This window comes from Lynx canadensis, chromosome C2, assembly GCF_007474595.2.
Source record: "Lynx canadensis isolate LIC74 chromosome C2, mLynCan4.pri.v2, whole genome shotgun sequence".
NCBI lineage: Eukaryota > Metazoa > Chordata > Mammalia > Carnivora > Felidae > Lynx > Lynx canadensis.
The window spans coordinates 66898324-66916499 of record NC_044311.2 but is presented as its reverse complement, the minus strand read 5'-3'; the positions used below and the strand labels follow the sequence as shown (position 1 = coordinate 66916499).

The 18176-nt window shown below is 34.4% G+C and overlaps 1 protein-coding gene across 1 annotated transcript in view; it reads right to left on the bottom strand.

Moving 5' to 3' along the window:
- Positions 1 to 2747: 2747 nt before the first annotated feature.
- The window catches only part of NLGN1 (neuroligin 1), a 462429-nt gene continuing 447000 nt past the window's right edge, over positions 2748 to 18176 (bottom strand). The window contains 15 exon segments of the mRNA XM_032594706.1: positions 2748 to 6103; positions 6106 to 6204; positions 6207 to 6446; positions 6449 to 6502; positions 6505 to 6530; positions 7396 to 7498; positions 7501 to 7524; positions 7527 to 7547; positions 7550 to 7675; positions 7678 to 7818; positions 7821 to 7856; positions 7859 to 8021; positions 8023 to 8171; positions 8174 to 8185; positions 11652 to 11837. Coding sequence (XP_032450597.1) covers positions 5712 to 6103; positions 6106 to 6204; positions 6207 to 6446; positions 6449 to 6502; positions 6505 to 6530; positions 7396 to 7498; positions 7501 to 7524; positions 7527 to 7547; positions 7550 to 7675; positions 7678 to 7818; positions 7821 to 7856; positions 7859 to 8021; positions 8023 to 8171; positions 8174 to 8185; positions 11652 to 11837 — 1772 coding nt within the window. The 3' untranslated portion in view covers positions 2748 to 5711.

Below are 18176 nucleotides of genomic sequence, written 5' to 3'. Positions count from 1 at the left end.
GTCTCTTCCTAAATCTTATTCTCTAAGGACAGTGGATTATGGTTTAAAGAGATTCATTTAAATTTCTACTCTTCTTTTTTAATAAGCTGTCATTAACCTCTAAAAAATAACTATTTGGCGGTATAAAGTCATTAATCTAAAACTGAGAAGGTTTTCTTCTTTTTTTCTCCCTCATTTCCTTACTCCTTCCCTTTTTCTCCTCCCCCTTTCCTCTCTCTTTTCTGACAAGTTGAGCAATAAGTGTTCAAGTTCCCCAAATTCACTCTCTAGATTCTTCCTCTGCATTCACCAAAGGTGAACAGACCATTGCTCTGTCAAATTAGAACTGTCAGCACATGTGTGGGCAATACGAAGAAGTTGGAAAGGAACATTTATCTTGGAAATGTTTTTGTGTGTGTCACACAGACAAGAAATTATTTCTGAGTTTAAAAATAGTCAACACAACTTGGAAAACATGGTAATATTTATTCATGATAATAAATGTGTTTTAATGAAAGCCATGGATGTCCAAACACAAACTGAATCATGACACCCAATGGCCTTTTTTACAAAAACCATGACATATGTCCCATTAATTTGCTAAATGATATGAGTGCAGAAAAGATGAATCAAAAACACTAAAATTCTTTTGAACATACCATCTAATATAGACAACAACCCTAGACATGGCATTCAAAAATAGTCCCTTTGTTTTAACTTCATCTGCTGTGTTTTTGTTACTGTACCTTTACAAATTTCTTTAAAGCTTTAATTGTTATTGTTCATTTCAACACAAAACTGCTAGCACTTTGGCTTGACCTTCTACAGAAGATTAAATTCAATGACATTAGTACATATGTAGAATGGAATACAAAGTCATTTGAAAATATATGAGTCTGGAAGGACCATCACAAACATCCTATAAACCACATACTATATAGGACATATATACCATGTGGTATATATAATGGTTGACTAGAAAAAGTGATATACTTTCTAACTTATGTTTGTCCCTAATAGCTTCAGACTCTTTTTAAGTTAAATTTACTTATTTGGAAAAAGGTTAAAGTTTGTTAGAGATTTAAGTTTCTACACTTAAATACTATTACATCAGATGCCTAAATAATTATTTGTTATTTTCCAAAAATTCACCTTAATCTTTTGTAGGAGTAGTTTGGACCCATTTGCTGTCATACAAAAATCAAATTAAATGCAACAAAAGATCTTTCTAAATAAAATTTTCTTTTTGGAAATTTATAACACGGTCATCCTATTGTATCTTTTGAGTTGAATTATCAGGATCTGCAAATTTAAAAAAGACAATAAGAAATAAAACTCTAGGAAGGAAGGCACTTATACCCTGCACATGGTAATTCTAGGCTGTATTCTCCATAATTCTTATCAAATGTAATTGATTTTTGGCCTATATACAAACACACCCAAGTGCCAGAATAAAGAGAATCAAGTTGGCTACCAAATGTTTCACATTAGCAGGATTTTTCTTTAGAGGCTTCTGATGCAAATTTGAAGTGTATGTTATCATATCAAGTGCAGGAGAGGTATAAGGCTGTTGGAGAAATTCCCTTAGTTTATTGACTAAAAAGCCAAAACAATTGTCATTAACAGTAAAGCTTGACAAGATAATTAAGTGAATGATAACAAAATCTCAGCAGGGAAATGCCCATTAATTGAATTTATTTGGGAGCATGTTTTCACAAGTATATATAACCAAATTATCTAATTTTCACTCACGTTAAAAACTGATAGTCTATAACAACTAATTACTAGAAATGAAGAAAAAGCCCAGTACTTTAAACCAATAACACAGAGGAAAACAAACATCAAAGGATTGCCATGATATTTGACAGCTTCCTAAAAATTCCATTCATCATTTTGCCCTGTGAAAATCTTTCAGTGAAACTCGCCAAAGAAAAACCCCAGTAGTATTTATGTAGTAGTGCTGTTAAAGCTGAAACACATTTGCCACATTCTTTGTATCTTTTCATGATATTAATATGTGTGTCAGTATGACTATGTCAACAGGTGAAATCACTGAGAAGAATATGATAAAGATACAACAATCGAGTTTTGGCATTTCTTTTCTGTAAGAAAATTAGTGCGTTGTTTTCCTTTTAAGTATTATATATGGTTAATTATTTTTAAAAATTTGTTGCTGTTTTCACATTGTACAGATCAAAAAATCAAATGAAAGCATCATTATGGTCAACTTTTAAATTTGAAATGAGGAAGGAAACAATTTACACTTTACTCAGATTTTTTTCTTTGAGCTGCTAGCATGATCTCTCCAAATTCAAATTGGACATTTTTAATGCTTTAGCAAATGACTTTCCAATTTCCATAAAACTAATGAATCTTAGGACACATCTGTAGTAGCCAACCAGATTGTGTTCAGAGTCAACATATTCAATAGAAATTTAAAACTATGGAAATTATCACTTTCATGTTTCTAATCCCATACTCTAGGACAACTTTAATCTATTGATAAATGTCTGGCAATAATTTTATAGAATAGCAAAACAGTGAAATAAAGTCCATCTTGGCTTAATGTTTGTATAAATTCTAAGCAGCCTTGACTATCTGCAATTTAATCTGAGGGAGGAAAATCTGAATTAATAAGTAATGTCAAAAATATTCTTTTAATTTTGTGATTTACTTCTTTCTAAAGAAGATTATCTAAATAAATACATTTTAAAGATATTGGTTAAACAATATCCAAAGTCTTTCTTAGATTTAGAAATTATGTTTCAGCTTTAAAAACAGTTCTTAATATTCTGCTTATTGTGGGAAATCATTTTATGTTCAGAAAACTAGCTGCTGTAATTATAAAACTAACAACTAACACTCCTTCACGATGACTTTATCACAACTTGAGAACAGTAATAAAACATAGAAATGCTTATCTTTCACAGAGTTGGTACTACATTAATTTAGAAAAAAGAGTAGGACTACGCTTTGTTTTACTAAATCACTTCCCTAAATTAATATAACATAGATGTCAGTTATGGCATATATAGGTAGATTGATAGGTTAATTTAGAGCAACAGCTACGTAGGTGGACGAAAATATGGCCATCATTAAGATATAACGGAATGCCTGATTTTGCCAAGTGAAGTAATGCATATGAAAGATTTCACTCATATCTTATTTTGTTACCATTTCTATTTCTGCTTTTTAACCAGTGTATTAAAAGACGGGTTTCTGATTGGCAATATTTCAGATGCTAAGCAATTCGTTTTCTTGGTTTACATTGGCAGTTCCCAGCCTAAAAGCATAACCACATCAGGCAAAAACTGCATGTAGACCGCTCCGGGTTTTGAAGACTTTTTGCTTCTAACAGGGATTTTTATTTGAAGTTATAGAGTAATTTCTACATTTAATTGATAGTTAATAATTGGGAGGGGAAATTACAAGCAAAGAAATTCCTTGATATAGAAGATTTTATCTTTTAGTGTCAGCTTAATGTCTTGCTCAGCACTTTTAAATTCTCTTAGGAAGATAACTTCCTATCCATTACTTTATGATAGCTTAATCACCCTTATATTATGAACCTAGCTATTCTCATTCCATGAAATATTGCACATTTATTTCCAATAGACCTTTTCCTTGACAATGAGAATTGGGACCTGTGTTTCTAATTGAAAACAATTGGCACATTTTATTTCTACAACACTTTCACATAAGAGGTATTTAAAAGTACAAAGCTAATATTTTTCATGAGTTCCTGGGCTTATAAAGTTTCATCAATTTCATCTTAGATGAGACTTGCCTTTAAATACACGGTGTGTTTCCTGTAGAAGTTACCTGTATGTCTTCAAAAACCCTACTGGTCTAGAAAAATGACTCTCTGAGACAGTCATGTTTCTTTTCTTTTCTTTTCCTTTTTTTAAAAAAAAGACAAAACAGCAATAAACATTTTAGCTCTTTAATGAGCAAAGATCATGTCTCTTAGCATTGGACTAATAGTCATTATCCAGATTATCTTTATTTCACGCAATGACCAGTGACATGGCCAAGATGTACAAAGTTGTTTCCATCAAGTAGTATACAATTTTTTTTTGTATAATAAGCTTTCATTCTTGAAAAAGAGTAACTGAAAAGAAAGGTTTCTGTTACTGCAGTTAGTTTGTCAGAGAAAGTTCTTTGCATTATCTTACAAACTATCAAAATTGCTAGTCATCTGAAAAATGTAAAAAAAAAATCACATAACTTTAGTCTAATAGAAATATAGTACAGGTAAGAGAGAAAGTATTTATCAGGATGTGCTCTTTAAGTCCATCTCAATTTTTTTAATATAAATGTACATCTGATTACATATACAAACATTTGGAAAGGTCTGTGATATACTGTTACTGGTAAACAACAGGGGGATGAAGAGTTTCCTGTGGTCTTAAAGTATTCATTTAAAATCACACATACGTGTAAGACTAAAATCCTCCAGGTGTTGACTCTCCTTCTAGGTTCTGTATCTATGTTGTACTCTACTGAGATTGCGTGAGTAAATTCCAGTGGATGAACCTCAGTGAGAAAGATAAGTGATATGAGGAGGGACATAACTGTATATTGAATTATTAGTAGTAAACATTTTGTCATGCAACATGAGTAAATCAATTAACTGAGAACTGTAATCAGAGTGGTAATTTGGGGCATCCTCATATCATAAAAGACTGTTGCAAGTAACTCTTTGGACACACTTCACCTTACCAAAAGGAACAAAATACAGAATAACAAAAACCACAGAAAATTATAGATCCTGTAGCACATGTCCAATTAGGGCTGTATTTCTATAAATTATTTAGGTTGGGATGAAAATAACATTAAAAACACAGGAATGTTTTTTTCCTGGGATTCATATCAGCGAGTATTCACCACTATACCTATAGTTTCTTCAAATACCTTTAATAACTAATTCTTCCTATTATCAAAACTACTGTGAATTATTTACTTCTAATTACTTTTGCCCCTTAAAAATCTTCTTTAGGTTCTGCCAATTGATAGAGGAAGCTTCTATTAAAGACTCCAATGGGATGAGAAGAATTTTAATTACGGCTTAATCAGCAGCACAGCCACCAAGCATATAAATTATCATGCACATCGTGCTAAAAATATCCAGTTTCCTTTATCCCCACAACTTTATACTGACAGCACTTATGTGATAACGTTGTACCTGCCAGTCTTTAAACTTCTTTGTCTTACTGGCAAATTTCAGCATGAGCCTCCGCTAAGGCCATTAACAGCACTGGTGCTTTGTGTACTTATCCAAATATGTAAATATGGTCTACACAATAAAACAGCTCCAAATAAAAACTGGTGAAAATTATCTGACATTCCATTGGTGTGTCCCTTTGCATATTCATGGTTGTTGTTTTTTATTTTATTTTTTATATTTCAGACATAGTTCTTTCCTGTTTGGTGTTCCACATGCCTAATTCCATTATGTAACATAAATCTTCAAAAAATTAATTCTTGAATATGAATGAAAAAGTATCATTCAGAACAATTGCTTCAAGCAATTGAAATTCATTTTTAAAGTTGATTTGTGTATATATGTACAATTTAATTTTTTTCAAAACCCCCAAAGTTCTTGATATGTATATTCAACATAATATTCCTCCTTATTTAAATATAGAGTCTTGTAGGTTTGAAAGCCAGGAATCTTCAGTAAATCTTTACTGCAATCCATCAAAAAAATAGAGTTTGTTTCTCTTATCTGGCTATACCCTGGTTGTTGAATGTGAATGGGGGTGGGGATGGGGATGGGGCAGAGTATTGTTCTGTCCTCCGGTAAATGTATTGAATGTGTGTAAGGGTTGAATCCCTGGTATAGTATTGGGAATCATTGTAATGGTGTTGGGTGTCATTAAGGGAACATCATCAGGTGACCTCCTCATAGCTAGTGTGTAATCTGGGGGGCAGGCGGTCCGAAGAACCACCTCATGTGGATGGATGGACTCACATTCATGATCCAAATCAGTGTGCTTCATTTGGAGGGACATGATCTCCTCTTCTTGTGCGTGGGTCAGATCGTTGGTTGTAGTACGCTGAGGGCTGCATCTCCTATGAACGTCATGTCTCCTCTTATCCTTTTTGTAGTACAGGGCTGCAAGGCAAGGATGTTCAGAAACAGCAGTGATGCTCCAACTGCAATAGTGACGCTCAGCTCTGTGGAGTAGTCCCTTTGATCGACTGAAAATGGACTCGGTTGTGTTTGGGATCATCCTGCTTGGCAGTGGGAAATGCTGATGTGACAGGTACAGAATTCTTTCTCGTAGGTCTGAAAGTGATGTCAGTTGATGGCACTTTAGTTGTTGTCGAGGTATACTGAGAAATGTCATTGAGATTATGCAGATGAGGTACCAGCTCCAACCAGAGGTTCACCTTATTGGCTCTATAATGTTCTTTAACTCTTGGTTTTAATCCAATATGGAGATAAAGTTGATCTTTCTGGGATATCTGGTCCATGCTACTTCTTCAAAGCGGTTGGGTTTGGTATGGATGAATTTGTGTCTTGAGGGACTGGTTGATTTGGGTCACTAGGGAAGAACAAAAGCGCTCATGAGGACAAAGTTGTTTTGTTTTGTTTTTTTCTTATTCAAAATAGTACTACTTTAACATCTAATTGAAGAGGTAACTTGGCAAGTTAGCAAGGCCTTAGATTGTGTTTTAATAACAATTTGGGTCAACTTAGAAATATAGATCCTATCATAGGCAGGTTAAATGGATGATGATGTGATGCGAGTAAGCCTCACGATCTTGCTCTCTCTGGCCATTTAGAGATGGGTTACTATCTACCAAAGGTTTTTAATTCACACACATACACATTGTCTCATAGGCAAACTAGCAAGGACAGCATGGAATAGTGGAAAAAACCTGAGTTTTGGAATTGGCAGATGAAGCTGTAAGTCCTAGTACTGCTATGTATATCATAGAGCTATGAATATCTATATGAGGCTAGGCTCTCATCACCTCAGTCCCTTATTTACAAAATGGATTAATGATACCTGACCTGCCCCACCTAAAAAATAAGGTTGGAAGGATCAAAGGACAAACATAGTCTAAATTAGAAAGCACTATAAAATAATATTTGTCACTACTAAACAACAAGAAATAAGTCCCGTGTATTAAAAAATAAAATAATTTATTTATTGAGTAATACAACAGAAATATGTCTTTCTTTCTTTCTTTTTTCCCAGAGGTATGTCTTTCTTAATAAACTTCTAAGAAGTAAGAACTATAAGCAATGATTCTGAACAGCACAATATACAAGTTTGAATAGAGACTTAATGTATTATTGGTATTAATCCATTAAGTAAATCATTTGGACACAAAGTATGTATTATTTTTAAATGCTTACAAGGATACTTTTATTCAATTATAGGTACTTTATTACTTAGGTACATACCCAGTTTTAGGCAAAAATTTGTCCAGTATGTCATTACAACTGCACTCAGCATCACATCATTTTTGGAGAAATTGCAAGGAAATAACTCTGTAGGTCCATCATGGGGATTCCTAGTACGTAGGGACTTCATCCCCATGAGCTGCATCAGCCAAGCTGGAACCTGATCTGTTTGGCAATGATGGTAAAAGGCATAGAAATATGTAGGTGAACCAAAGTTTGAGTGAAGATCTGCTGTAGCTACAGCTGGTGCCACCCACTGATGGTCTGTAAACAAGCCAATAATGTCTTCCTTCTGGTTTCAGGGTTATGACGGTCAGCCCAGTCAGTATACATGAATTTAATGGTTTCTCTCAAAACATCTTTGCCTTCAGGATATCCATATAAATTATCAACAAAATTGGAAACAGCAAAGTCAAATCACTAGCTGATATACCATCATCACTATCTACTATATTTCAACAAATTTTAACCCTTCCCCTTGGTTAACTCCTAACATTATATCATAGTTGAGAAACTCTCCTTGCTCCATCAATATCTGAGGGTCATCTGGTATTACATCACCATCAATCACAGGTCCAAAGGCTATGTGGTATCGTGCTGGTTGAATATCTTGGTCAACAAGTTTCTTTGTAAGGCTTCTTCTGTAGGCATTCCACTAACTCTACTGTATCTGAAACATTGCAACCAACTTTTGTGGCCAACATTCTAGCATATTTTGCAGGTTGGAAACTAACAGCCCAGCTGGAAAGGGCTGTTCCACTTTGAGCTATGCTCGTTGAAAAAGTCCTATAGGAAAAACACAGAGTTTGAGATGACTTTTGAATAATGTTGTGGTAAAACAATAACATCTGATATTTTAGCTGTGTAAATAACAACCCATATACAACTCAAGAAACAGGAAGATAGAGACATTTTTGCTTAAGAGAAGGTACATAAAGACATCCCCAAGGTATAAGGAGTCAAAGAGGTAAAGTCTTATGCTTTGAGTGGCATCTGCTTTAAGGATCAAGAGGTCTAAATTGCTTAGTGTCTCAAAGAGGCAATAAGCAAGGAGAGATGGAGAACATGTAAATATTAGTGGTAAAAAGTCCCGAGTATTTTTTCACCCAACATGTAAACACCCATGTTATTATGAAAGCCAGCCAGGTGGGCTTTCTCCCCCTTAACTCTTCATTAGAATTTGTATTGTTTTTTTTTTTTTTTTTTTGAGAATATTTCTTCCAATTTGGCTGCATGTATCTTCTTTCAAAATGGGTCTGTATGCTTGTTTTAATCAGATTTATTAAAAAAAAGAATTGCTGGGAGCTCACACAACTACTGGGGCTGGGGAATTTGCTAATACCCTGGGGATGGCCCAGAAGGCACACAGAACAGAATATCACTTTAGACATACTCTTTCCAACTCTTCATGTCAGACATAGTGTGCTGAATATTCATCTTTCAGAAGAAGATATAACATTTGAAGTGTTTTCACTAGGTTAAAGAAAAAACCATCAGCAGAAGGATTCAGTGTGTGTTTGTGCGTGTGTGGGGGGGTGATTTACTTTTTACACTGTTGAATACTCACTGCTATATTTTATCATAAAAGATGAAAAAGTCATGGTCCACTGCTTTTACTTAATTGCGTTTAAGAATTATAAATCATGGTCCCAAATGCAGTTTGATAAGGGCTGCATCCCATTCAAATTTACAAATGCACTTTATCTACTCATTAAGATATTTTCAAATAAAATTCTTGTTTTTAAAACATTATCTATTTTCTTTAAAAATTACATTTATTATCAATTTCCAAAATACCTTCATAGTTGTTATTTAAACACATGCTCAATTATTCATATGTGTTAATGAGATAAGAATTATTCTTTTCAAAAGGTGTTAAAGCAGTGTCTGAATTAGAAGCAAAGTTCCAGATTTTTCTCCAAACATATACATGTATTCAAAGTGTCTATAATGTGTTCTTAGATAATTCTAAAAATATTCAAAAATCAAACAGTACCAATTTAAATTTGTTTTGGTTTCTGACTTCTTTATGAACATATTTTTAGTTTATCAGAGCAAAGTATGCCAGAGCAAATGATATAAATACAGATATTTTTTAAAAATTACATAGGCTATGTGTTTGTGAACATTTGTTCAGAAAAAATATTTTACTAATTAAAAACTTTACAACTGAAATAAACTTGGTGATTATTTCCCATTTCAGGGGCTCATTGAGATTAACTAAATATACCAAAGAAGATTTGGGAAAAATACATATTACATTATAGTCTGAAATATGCCATCTAGATAGTATTAGAAAAACCAATACTTATCATTAATGAAAATGCTTATTATGTATATATAAGTTGTGGTTGACTCCTGGTAGATACAAGTCTGAGCATTGCTGTAACCTTGGGGAGTTTACAGACTTTAAGTCAATGTCTGCACTGGAGATAGAATTAGCTTGATGATTTTAAGGTATCTCCTGGGCATCTCCTGCTAAAAATCATGCAGCCTTTTTGTAGAGATAGGCTTAGGGACTAAATCAAATATAAGTCCATTTCTCTGGCCCTGCCATGGACAGTCTTCCTTGAAGAGTGTGATGGAATATTATATTTTCAACTATTGGCATAGACATTGGCCACTGTTCATTAAATCATCAATTGATGAATAGCAATGCTGGCCAACTTACTAATTGGTTCATCTCTTTATCAAATGTTAGTTTTATACTAGGTGATTAGCTTTGGTGCCCATTTTTGCTCTACATTTAGAAAAACTTTTAGAATAAATAGGAAGAAATAATATTTGAGATCAAACGACCCTAAGAAGTCTGAACAGATTGTCTAATGTTAACCTACATAAATATTGGCATTCATATAGTCCTCAGCTAGAACAATCTAATCTCTTCAATGAAAAAACAATAGCAACAAAGTTTATTTCAAAATAAGTCACTTCATTATAGACCAAAATCCCTATACACTTGGAAATGTTCTCATATGTGTCATTTTGTCATCTCAAATCAGAACTTTATTAATTCTATGACATAAAGAAGATGTCACATAAACTATATCTATAAATTAAGTCTATGAAAATATATGATTCTCCAAATTATACACTCATTTAGTGATAGGCTGTTCTTTTGAAATTCTACATCAATATATCTTTGATACTGAAAACATATATTCTATGTCTGATGCTCCATATCATAAAACTCAGTCTTACAGATCAAGATGCTTCATGAATTACACTTGACAGTATATACTTGTTTAATATATATAAAATGACAATAAAAAAGCAGAAAACACAAATGGTCTGTGTTGATGTGCCTTGCTCTGTCTTCCTCTCTGTTATGTATAATGGAGAAAAGTATTTGCTTTTGCAGTCTTTTCCAACAAAACACTTCTGTTCTTGCGGATATTTCAAGTTAATAATGCAATTAGAATGAGTGAATTAAACTCATGGTAAAATGGAAATTCATAAAAAAAACAACATGATGAGCCTTGGGCAGGCACTTTGGAAAAAAGGGTGTCAAGGCATGAAAATGGAGACAAGAAAAATGCTTCATGGGTTTAAGCAGCCTCAGTGCTCCAAGCTGCTTTGCCAAGCTTTACAGGGAAAAAAAATAAACACTTTGGAGGTTGAAAATAGAAAAAGCACAAATTCAAACCTAATATTCCTTTTAATGAAAAGCTCTACTAGTGACCTTGATGCTTTGACAATTTTGGATCATGCATGCAAAATAATCAAACATCCATTCTCTATTCAGACAACAAGTGAAACCTTGTTTCCAGACAAACCAGCTTGTGACTGCTTCCTTATCTTCCTACTGGTGAAGGGTTTTAAATGCCTATTGTCTTGAAAATAGATAATACACAATCCTTGCATTTAAAAAAAAACAAACACCTGTGTTTGACTTTTGATTACTGAATAAACAGAGATGACAGAACTGTGAACATCTTTGATTTTCCCCAAAATCACTTTTTAGAGGAAAGAAAAGTAACTGTATGCTAACTATTCTGAAGTGTGCTTGAAAGGGCATCCTTACCAAGCTCCACAGGAGACAAAGAAAAGAGTTTGACAAAAATTTAAACATGCATAGAAAGCTGAAGAAACAAAAATTTAAACAGTTATTGAGCTCAACCTAACACTCAGTTTCAACAGAGAAATATGTACAGAGCATCACATACTACTGATGGTGGTAGCATGCAGACACCAAAATTGTCAAAATTTGCAACCTGCATAATACCTTTGGTTGAATTGCTCCAACGGTTACCTTCAGAATAATGGGATAAAGTCAGCAGATTGACACATGAACCCCCAGCGCCAGATCCAAAAACAGTGATTCTTAAGGGGTCACCACCAAAGAATCCAATGTTCTCACTAGTCCATCTTAAAGCCTGTATGAGGTCAAGGAGTCCATAGTTTCCTTTTGCAGCCTGATCCCCTGTGCTTAAGAAACCTGGAAGATTGAAATAAAAGAATACCTTAGATCACCTTTTTGAGTTGACATGAATCAAACAGACATTCAATTAAAATACAATTAAAGCTTGGGGCGCCTGGGTGGCTTGGTTGGTTAAGCGTCCGACTTCAGCTCAGGTCATGATCTCGTGGTTTGTGAGTTCGAGCCCCACGTCGGGGTCTGTGCTGACAGCTCAGAGCCTGGAGCCTGCTTCAGATTCTGTGTCTCCTTCTCCCTCTACCCCTCCTCTGCTTGCATTCTGACTCTCTCTATTTTTTAATAATAAATAAACATTAAAAATACAATTAAAGCTTGTATTCATCGAGGTGAGTACAGTACAAATTCTTTAGTAAAAAATTATTTCCCACCAGAATAGAAGAATATACTTGAGGAAGAATAGTAGACACTGAAATCTGAAAAGTGACATTTATCCTCCCCAAGTTACCCAGGTAATAGGTAACAAGGGGCAGATAAAGAGAATGAAAACATTCTGAAAAACCTCAAGGGAGACATTCTATAGGCCAAGTTACTTGGTGGAGATATTTGAGATAGTATCATGGGGAATATGAGAATGTGCTTTTGCATAAAACACTGTGTCAGTCCTCAAGTTGCTCATGATCTAACATGGTTGGAATTTAAGGAATGTGTAGCACAGGGGCAGGATGTGAGGGTGATGAGCACGGGTATTTTTCTAAGACTTGTGCATAAAATTATATGCAACTCTTTGCATGTAGATATATATGCACATTTTTATCAATGATGGTCCATGTTTAAGAAATAATCACTGTGTTGGGGCGCCTGGGTAGCTCAGTCAGTTAAGTGTCCGACTCTTGATTTTGACTCCAGTCATGATCTCAGTGTCCTGAGATTGAGCCCCATGCTGGGCTCTATGTTGAACATAGAGTCTACTTAATATTCTCTCTTTCTGTCTCTTTCTGCCCCTCCCCTACTCGCACTCACTCTCTCTCTCCTCTCAAATAAAATAAAATATAATCTTTAAAGGAAAAGAATGAATCAGTGTTAGAGATAATTTGAGAACACATTTGGAATACCTTAAATGCTAAACCGAACATATTTGCTCAATTAGAAAACAACATAGAATAATTGGAGGTTTTTTTTTTGTTTTTTTTTTTTTTAAATTTTTTCAACGTTTATTTATTTTTGGGACAGAGAGAGACAGAGCATGAACGGGGGAGGGGCAGAGAGAGAGGGAGACACAGAATCGGAAACACGCTCCAGGCTCCGAGCCATCAGCCCAGAGCCCGACGCGGCGCTCGAACTCACGGACCCACGAGATCGTGACCTGGCTGAAGTCGGACGCTTAACCGACTGCGCCACCCAGGCGCCCCGAGAATAATTGGAGGTTTTTAAAAAGTTCAGACTCATATATCTAAATGTTAAAACTCTGCTTAACAGTAAATCTGATAATAAAGAGGAATATATATTGCATAATACAAAGAAAGGAGGTAGAAGAAAGTTTATGGGATCTGAACTGACAGATTGGCAAAGGCAGTTGAAAAAGGGGATAGAAAAAATATTGTGGCTGTAACAGCTGGCTGAGTAACTTTCTTATATATGAAAGGTTTAGAGAGGAGTCAAAGATAGTACTTTAATAATACTTTAAAAACATATTCACTCATTTCACCACTTAATAGCTTTATATTATGTTTATTACAACTTGTAAAACAAATATCTACTCTCTAATATATTTCCACATTTGCTATAAATGAAAAAGTATAAAGTAATTCATAAAAGATTCCATTTATAGATTATTCACATATTGTGTAGGAAATATTTAGAGATATATACACATAAATTGATTATATTTAGGGATTTAATTTCCAATCTCACCAAGTGTATAGAACTCATCTTTTTAATTAGATATATTCCTTTATTGCAGACCCGTTAGAGGAACTCAACATAAAAAAAAGTAAAAATTACTTTGTTCAATGTGAAATATACCTTTATTTTATAACTGACATTTATACCTGAATTTTATTATAAGTCAGGAAGTCAGTGATACTTGTGAAAAACCAGCTGTGATAACAGTACCTATCAGTTAAGTGAATCAATCCATACCCAAAATGAATAAAAGGACAGGAAATTCTTAGGATCACTGTAGGAAGCAATAGATGAAGACAAATCTTTTTGAATAGTTTTGGGAAAAAAATATGAGGTAATGTTGATTAGTCATTCTTTTTCTATAAGACCAAAAAATTTAAGAAACAAAAACACAATCTCTAGTCCATTATGCGAGCATATGTGTTCACGTGTGGCACATGTTGTGTGTGTTATGTGTGTGCGTGTTTGTGTAACCGCAAACCAATCACCATTGATACAGAGGTTAACTTTTAAAAATAGGATTCAATAAATATATCTTCTGGACTACTCATTACTTTTTATTAAATATACATAACAATTTAAGGAAATCTTCATGGTATCTTCTTAACATAAAAGCACTTTCAATATTCAAAGGTCATATAAATGAGAGCATATTAAAATACAAACAAAAAACTGCAAAACAGCTCTTTTAACTTATTTGCTATTAAGTAAATTTGTGGTATAAGATAGAACCATTAGTTTAAGTTCCTGAAGGGGTCTGTTACACCTTTTTTTTCTATAAACATGGACTGATAGCATGAACTCTGAACAAACCTTATGAAAGGATTACTATGCACTAGGTACAAGTGACTCTTGAAGGATAAAGTGACTCTTGAAGGATATAATAAGTGTGTGTGTGTGTGTGTGTTGTGTGTGGTGGGAAAGAGAGAGAGAGAGAGAATAAATGAATGAGAGAATGGGAGTACACTCTAGGTAGTTTATTATCTATAATTTTATATCCAGATAGAAATTAGATTTCTGAATATAGCTTATGCCACTCAGCATAAACCCAGGATTTGTATTTAATTCCTTTGAAATAATATTGAATAATTCCAGTATATTCAAATAATCTCTATATTCATACAAAATTGACTTCCTAATAAATAATCATAACTCAATATGTAGCATGTAGAGAACCATAGTAATAATATTATTATCTCTAACTTAAATATAGGGTCTCTATAATTCCAGTTTTAGTAGCATCATTTTAAGGACTCTGGTAAGTTGGTCAATTTTGTGTTATATCATAATACTTGTAAAAGCATGTCAATTGGCCAAAAAACAAGTTCTAATTTATATATGATTTAGTGAAATCTTATAGCATCATCAAGAAAAAATAAAATGAAGTCAATTCAATTCCAAAGTTGCACTGTTAAGTCATAGCATGGAAAATGGAGTAATCATCAGATAAAAGATTGTGGTCCTAGGCTTGGAATGTCCAAGCTACTCTGTCAAACTTCATTTTTACCTTTCATTACAGAATTTCCTTCACTATTATTTTTAGTTCATGTGTATGCTGTAGTTTATCTATATCTATCTATCATCTGTCTATCTCTCTCTCTCTCTATCTATCTATCTATCTATCAATCATCTATCATCCCTAACTAAAAGCACTGATCATTAGCATGAATTAGGAAAAAAATAATACCTACTGTCCTTTATTAAGGTCAGCCAGCCAATCAAATCATATCTCTTAGACCTGATAAAGTAGTACTACATGCTTGTATGAATTCTTTGGATTTCTGATGCTATATTCAAACAAGAGTTTGTGGCTCAGCCAAGGGCAATAATGAGGAAAGTTAAGTGAATTGCTGCCTCAAAAGAGACACAGTTCGCTAATTACCCAAGTGATTTGCATTGGCAGTATTCTTTATACTTTGCTATCCAGTGAAGTGTCATTTAAAGTTCTTTTTAAGGGGCGCCTGGGTGGCGCAGTCGGTTAAGCGTCCGACTTCAGCCAGGTCACGATCTCGCGGTCTGTGAGTTCGAGCCCCGCGTCGGGCTCTGGGCTGATGGCTCAGAGCCTGGAGCCTGTTTCCGATTCTGTGTCTCCCTCTCTCTCTGCCTTCCCCCGTTCATGCTCTGTCTCTCTCTGTCCCAAAAATAAATAAACGTGGAAAAAAAAAAATTAAAAAAAAAAAAAAATAAAGTTCTTTTTAAAATTGACTTAGCTGCTGTGTCCTTAACAGCAGAATCATTTCAGATCACTCTACTTGGAATTTTACATTGGACTTCTCAACTACAGGCCAGCCATGGCAGAACTCAATTTTGCAAAGATCCCAGTGTTCCTTACCTTCCTGATTACTTTCGAGGAGGTTTTTTCCCTTAATGTCACTTAAGTCATTCTTTATAGTCATTTAATTTATCAGGCCTTTCCTGGCTTTCAATGTAAGCTCCTAGAATGTATGACTAATTATTGTCCTAACACAATTACACATTATTTTGTAATATAGAACAATAATGATTACAAGTTCTTCTTCTTTTTGGGGGAGATAGCAACAGAATTCTCAAGAAAACAATATTTACCTATTTAATTTACTTGACTCATGGGTATAAAACCTGAAAACATTATTACATTTAAACTTAAGGTAAACTTTCCAAATTCATAATTACAAGTATGCCAAGAATTGTTTCAGTGGCTCATGTACACACTATAATTCTCACCAACTATGTGTTCAAATAGAATTTATTTAATGCCTTTTTTTCCCCACCTAAAAATTAGTCCTACTAAAAAAAACCAAAAAACAAAAAACAAAAAAACTTCTCCAATCATTGTTTTTACTACCTGGACTACTAGTTTTACTGATCTGATTAAATTTACTGAGCAGGGTTTGATGTTTACCTGATCTGGCAACTAGGATTACTTTCAGGTGTTAGAAACCAAGCAAACTGGACATGGGTCCACAGGCTCTTGGAATGGAAAAATCAGATCAGGCATAAAATAAATTGGCAAGGGAGAAATAAATAAAAACAGATAATGGCTGTAACCAGCTGTTGGTTTGGGCTACTGACGCCCACCAAATTCAGACAGACCTGAGAGAGTAGGAGAGAAGCTGAGTTAAGCTGTCTGGCGGCAGCCCTGCAGCTTCTTGGTTGACCCGATCTGTATTCAGGTCGCTTACAGTATAACTGTATAGACGACATATTTCGAATGTAAAACAAAAGGAAAGCAGGGTGCTTCTCAGTAAAAAGATCTAAACATATTCAAGGAGGACACTGAGAGTAGCAAAAATGCAGACTGTTTACATCTGAGATGACATTTAGATTTTCAGAAATTAAGATGTCAGTGATTCTAGGGGCGCCTAGGTGGCTTAGTTGGTTAAGCATCCGACTTTGGATCAGGTCATGATTCACAGTTTGGGGGTTAGAGCCCTGGGTCAGGCTCTGTGCTGACAGATGAGAGCCTGGAGCCTGCTTCAGACTCTGTGCCTCTCTTTCTCTCCTGCCCACCACCCCCCCCTCGCCCCTGCTTGTGTTCTCTTTTTCTGTTTAAAAATTTGTATAAATAAATAAACTTAAAAAAAATAAGATGTTAGTGATTCTATGTTGTAGTTATGCTTTCTTTTTAAGGGGAGAAGGGCAGATCTGAATGCCTATGCTTATAGTGTTTGATATCTGACAGTGTTAAATATATATATATATATATATATATATATATGAGTCCTCAGTATATGTTTGTGCTATAAAAAAGTAAGAAAGAAATCTTGTCTGTTTATCATTGCTGTTGCCTGGATACAGACGGTTGTGGTTGGTCTTTGAGTCAAATTGATAAGAACTTCAAAATAGAGGCCATACTGAGCATTAAAGAGCCTGCCTTCAAGACATGAGACTTTGAATGATAGTGAGGCATCCTTCTAGGGACTTGGGAATATAGATCAGAAAATAACTCATTAAGGATTTTGCATCTTAAACATAAAAGGATTTAAAACAGTAGGATTAATATCTCAAAACCTCCCAACTAAAATCCGACTGAAAAGCCCATGTACTAACTTTCCCTGTCTTCTTAGCTACCAAGTCCGTCTGTTCTTCCTCTGTACTCTGTCTCTATTTCTTGCTTTTCACTCTTGTTCCTGACTTACTCTAGTTCCTCCTCTTTCTTTCTTAGACTCATGAAATTCTTCGAGCTAGTCATTCAACCTCCAAACTTTCAGCAAACAAGTCCACCTTCCATTCTGTCACCAGACTCACTTTTGAAAAATATTCTGTTCTAATGGTGGACATTGTTATATCAAATAAAACCCTTATGTTAACACATATGGACAGTTCCTCCTCAATTTCTCTTTGAGTCAGGATTGTTTAAAATATGATGGTTTAAAATTCCCCAAATTGGGCAATTTGGGGTCTGTGTAGGGAAAAAGAATACACATAATATTATTAATTACTCATCACCTCTAGCTTAACTTCCCTGCTAATGTGTTCTTTTGAGAGCTATCATCTAAATTTTTCTTAGAAAGCAAT